Source organism: Centruroides sculpturatus, unplaced genomic scaffold (genome assembly GCF_000671375.1).
Source record: "Centruroides sculpturatus isolate CEXI.00-Female unplaced genomic scaffold, Cexi_2.0 scaffold174, whole genome shotgun sequence".
Lineage (NCBI taxonomy): Eukaryota > Metazoa > Arthropoda > Arachnida > Scorpiones > Buthidae > Centruroides > Centruroides sculpturatus.
In genome coordinates, this window is record NW_019384420.1 from 192322 (window position 1) to 197660 (window position 5339).

A 5339-nucleotide genomic window follows, 5' to 3' on the forward strand; every position below is an offset into this window, starting at 1 on the left:
TTTTAGCTCAAGTTCTTCTGTCAGATGTAAAACCCATAGTAGTTCTTGCGTTGCACTTGCTAAAGAAACATATTCCATAACCGGAAAGTAAGTTCGTTTTTTTACCACTAGACGGATTAGTGGTATTTTTCCCGCCATTTTCGTTTTAAACTGTATTATCATTATATATTTTGACAGCTAGCATTTTATGGCTTATTTGTAAAAAATTTTGTTTGATTTCGTGCAATTGTTTATTTTTTGTATCCCATCAAATATGGAAGATCGAAAGCAGCATCTTTGGCATATTTTGCTTTTTTATTACCAAAAAAATAAAAATGCCGTTCAAGCAAGAAAAAAAATCGTGTGACATGTATGGTGGAGATGTGTTGACAGAACGACAGTGCCAAAACTGGTTTACAAAATTTCGTTCTCGCAATTTCAGTATTGAAGGTGCACCACGTTACGGATGGCCAACTGAAGCCAATGAAAACAAAATAAAAGTACCGATTGAAGCAAACTGCCGAATAACAACACGTGAAATCATTAAATTTGTCAAATTGAACTGTTTTATGATTACTTGAAACAAATTAATTTCGTTTTTAAGCTTGATATATGGGTTCTACATGTTCTTAAAGAGAAATGCTCTATTTGGTGGGATATTAAGGAAATTTTTTTGGAGCTTTTACCAGATAATTTAACAATTGATTCGAAAGTGTACTGCATTCGAGTAAACAAATTGCGTAATATCATCAAACAGAAAAAGCCAGCCAGAATTGATAAAAAAAAGCTGTAGTGTTTTACCACAATAATGCCAAATTTCACACAAGTTTGGTAACTCGTCAGAAACTGTTATAACTTAGATGGGAGGTGCCATATTCACCAGATCGAGCAAACTCAAATTATTACTTGTTCCTATCTATACACTTTTTTTTAAACTGTAAGACATTTACTTGAAATGACAATGTCAAAAATCACTTGGATCGGTTTTTTGTAAGCAACGATCAAAACTTTTATGAATGTGAAATCGTGCTACTATCAGAAACGATGACAACAGGTATTTGACCAAAACGGTCAACATATAATACAATAAAATATATATTTATCATAAGAATATTGCGTTTTTTTCCACGGGAAAAAAACGAACTTACTTTCCGAACAACCCAACTATAGATAGTGTTCTTATACGGCTGGAAATGGTCGGTAAATTTAGCTAAGATTTCATCCACTGTCGGATTCGTTGCATTTTCGTCTAAATGGAAATTATTGTATATTTCTAAGCCTTTTTCTCCGATAATATAGAGCATGATGGTTCTCTGCTGTGGAATACTTTTTGCAGGTAAATCTGTAGCCATTGCATAAATCTTAAATCGCTGCTTCCATAAAATCCAATTTTCTGGATTCGACGTGTCCATGGAAAATGGTTCCAGAGGAGTTAAACTATTCATCTCGCTTTTTAAATAAATTATATTTTTTTTTTGGTACTTTAAAGTAATCGTTATATTAGTATACAAAGGAGACTGTCTGGCTGCCGCAGCATCAACCTTTGAACGAAGTTTCTAATTACTTGTTTAGTTAAGCTGGCACGTGTTCGTTAAGCCTCGTTTCCTTTACTGGCTTAATTATCCGCTGCCACCATGTTTTTATATAATTTACTTTGTTTTTACACGCCGTTCGTGACGCACTTAAAACCCTCCCGTAAGACAGGAATACAAACACTGAATACTTTATTCAGAGTTCTACTTGGACCGGACGATCTCCAGTCGCGTACATTAATCAGGGCCGTCTGTCTTGCACGTGATGTTCTCTCTCTGATGTTGCCAGATCTTTCCGTAACACTTTATATGCAGCTGCAGCGAAAACTGCTCTAATACGAGTTGCTGTTAAAGTCAGCGCTTTGCTATCGCTGCAGCTAAAGTGTTGTTAAACTGTTGGCTGCTCACCGCTTTACGTAAAGCAAACGCTTGAGTTCGAGGATATTTTTACAGCGCTAGAATGAGGTGGTTTTTCTGCTACAGCAAAATGGCGGAAGAATTCGAGTTTATTATTGAAAACAACAAATTTAAAGTTTGTGTAGACGAGAAGACAGCATTTAAGATAAAAAACGGTAAATATTAATTATATAATTTTAAAATTATTTTATAAATATTTGTTAGTTTATTTAATAACTTTGTTTTTAACTAGATTTTGTTGGTTTTATGTTTAAAAAAATATTATTTTAAGCATATACTTTAGGGGAGAGTATCCAGAGCGAGACGTGCTCCACACTGAAAGAAATCGTTTTAAAATTTGTACATTTAATTTAAACCTATATCATACTTCAATCATTGATATTTAATTACTTTGTTATATGGAATTAAATATTTGTATTAAAATATTATGTACTGATATATACTTTAAAATGTTTTAATCTTTGGAAATTGCTATACTTAAAATAATCTTTTTCGTAATCTTTAACTTTAGATCCTACATTTGCTCAGCAGTATGGATTAGAACTTGCAAATAAAATAAAGACAAAACCTGAAGAACATACACTGGTGGAGTCTAATAAAAATTTAGAAAGTAATATAAATTCAGGTATTCAAAGAAATGTGACTGTCAGAATTACTGTCATTGTTAATTTACAGTGTAATTTATATAATTTTTATTTTAAAACAGTTCCAAGTAGGGGAGAGTGGGGCTAAAAGTTCCCGTGGTAAGTTGTTCCGATTGAAATAGTTTCATAAGGAAAAAAAATCATAATAATTAGTAAATACGTCATGAAATCGAATGTTTCTGCGCATCGACGGCAGCCATCTTAGTTAGGCCAGTAACGTCCAGTACATTGGAAAAGAAACCTGTACGTCGCTGATCCACGTAAGTAAATATTTTCGTGTTTGATATTTTTGGTATATCTGGCGAATTTAAATAATTAGCGATTAGTTGTTTGGTTTTTTTATTCAAAAATATATATGGTGTCTTGATATAAATGCTAAAACCGTGTATGTCTCGTAACCTAATCTAGTAGTTGCTGTTTTGAACCCATGTGTTATTGGGGCTAGATGTTCCCTTCTTTGGGGGCATGTTGTGACCTTGGAACAACTTGCCCCAGTTCATCTGTACTGGCAATGCAGTAAAAATACAGTAATATATTTTTTTTCTTTTACAGTATGCGAACTTATATTCGAAAAACAACACGAGGTTCTGTATCTCAGGAGTTGATGCAAAGAGCTGCAGATGCAGTTATTAAAGATGGTAAAAAAATAAAAACTGTTGCCAGAGAATTAGATATTTGTCATATGACGTTATACAGATTTGTAAAGAAGTTGAAATCTGGAGTAGAAAACGCTGTGGTTGGCTACAAAAAAGTAAGATTGGTCTTTAGTGAAGAACAGGAAAACAAGTTAGCAGAATATTTGTTAAAATGTGCAACAATTTTCTTTGGTCTTCTACCAGAGGAAGTGCGAAAATTAGCATATGAATGTGCACAGAAATTCAACGCCTCTGATATTCCACCATCTTGGCATGAGAATAAAAAAGCTGGTCCAGATTGGCTGACTGGTTTTTTAAAGAGAAACCCTCAACTCTCGATTAGAGCCCCGGAATCGACAAGTGCTAGCAGAGCATCATCTTTTAATAAGCACAATATTAACGAATTTTTTACAAAGCTAGGCACAGTGTTGGATAAATATAAATTTCCGCCCTCGAGAATATATAATTTAGATGAAACTGGCGTTACAACAGTGCTAAAGCCAAAGAAAATTATTGCCAAAAAAGGAACTAAGCAAGTTGGAGCTATAGTATCTGCAGAACGAGGTTCATTAGTCACCGTAGAACTGGCAGCAAATGCATTAGGACACACAGTTCCTCCAATGTTTATTTTCCCTTGACTTAAATACAAGGATTTATTTATCAAAGGTGGACCACCTGAATCCATTGGTGCAGGAAATAGCTCTGGATGGATGACAGCTGTGGAGTTCCTCATATATATGGATCACTTCATCAAACACATCAGACCATCACCTTCAGATCCAGTTTTGTTATTGCTTGATAATCACCAATCTCACGTCGATATCAATGTGGTAGAAAAAGCGAAATCTAACTCCATTGTAATGCTGTCATTCCCGCCTCATTGTACACACCGTCTGCAACCATTGNTCCGAAAATTCTACGGTAGTTTACATTTAGTAGTAATTTAATAATTAATTAACCCACGGTTACGCGCGCGCAGTTACTCTCGCACGGTAAAGCTCGCGGGGTTCGATTTCAGGGCTGTTTCAAAATTCAATTTTTCAAAACTCATAGTTTTTTTCGCGATTTTTTCATTTTGGATGTTTGTAGGCATGTGTTTTTGATGTATTAGTGAAGAAAACTACTTCAAATATATCGTTTTTATTTATTCGTAACGAAAAACAGAAAGTCTCCCGTTTTTAGAAATTTTTCAAAAAAAATTGGTCGACTTCNAGAAAACTACTTCAAATATATCGTTTTTATTTATTCGTAACGAAAAACAGAAAGTCTCCCGTTTTTAGAAATTTTTCAAAAAAAATTGGTCAACTTCAAGAGTGCATTTTACAAACTGTAAACAAGTCTGATGCTATCTAAGCTGTCAATCGTCTTCCTGCATGTGTTTTCTAACTATTACAACAATTAAATTCTTTGTACGAAGCCCCGGGCCAAAAATATCTCAATTTTCCAAAAAAACACCATGTAAAATCACACAGCAAGTAAAGATAAAAATGGAGATTATTGGCAGATAACATCGATAGTAAACTTCTTTTGCACTGTAATTGGTTAATTTATATGTCTGTTATTAGATCGACCTATAAAAACAATTGCTGGAAATATTCCCGCGAAATGCCACGCCCCCGAAGGCCACCACATGGAAGTATGTAAACAATCGCTATAAAATCGCGTGTTTTAATCTTTTTTTCCACTTCTAATTTGCTAATAATAAGTCGCTTGACATTATTTAGACGAATAAACATGTTTTCAACACCATTTAGCAATAAATATCGCCAAAAAACGCCACCTTTCAAACTGTCAATGTTAACAAATTGATTAAAAACCTACTACTGTGAGGTAGGAATAAGGACTTATCACACCAGTGATAATAAGCACAAACACTCAAAATATCAATGGGATACATTTAATAAAACGAGAATGGGTGTACATTACAAACTATTAAATTAATAATTGACATGAAATGTCAATTATTAATTTGTCAAGGGCTAAAAGCAATTTCCTTTATGTCAATGTTAAGTCTATGGGAAACTTTTTTGCCGTTTATTGGCTTTAAAAATCCTGTTTTTACGCCTTTTATGCTCTAATTGGTCATTTCTATCATGACTGACTCTATATCAACCAATAAGCTTTCCCTCAAA

The 5339-nt window shown here is 33.8% G+C and overlaps 1 protein-coding gene across 1 annotated transcript; it reads left to right on the top strand.

The window, feature by feature from the left end:
* The first annotated feature begins 3125 nt into the window (after positions 1–3125).
* Positions 3126–3845, top strand: LOC111619346. The gene has a single exon (XM_023361055.1). The coding sequence runs from the start codon at positions 3126–3128 to the stop codon at positions 3843–3845; it is 720 nt and encodes a 239-aa protein (XP_023216823.1).
* The last annotated feature ends 1494 nt before the right edge of the window (positions 3846–5339 follow it).

Excerpts from the sequence above, each read along its gene's own strand:
- LOC111619346 (XM_023361055.1), top strand. The coding sequence starts at position 3,126 with ATGCGAACTTATATTCGAAAAACAACACGAGGTTCTGTATCTCAGGAG.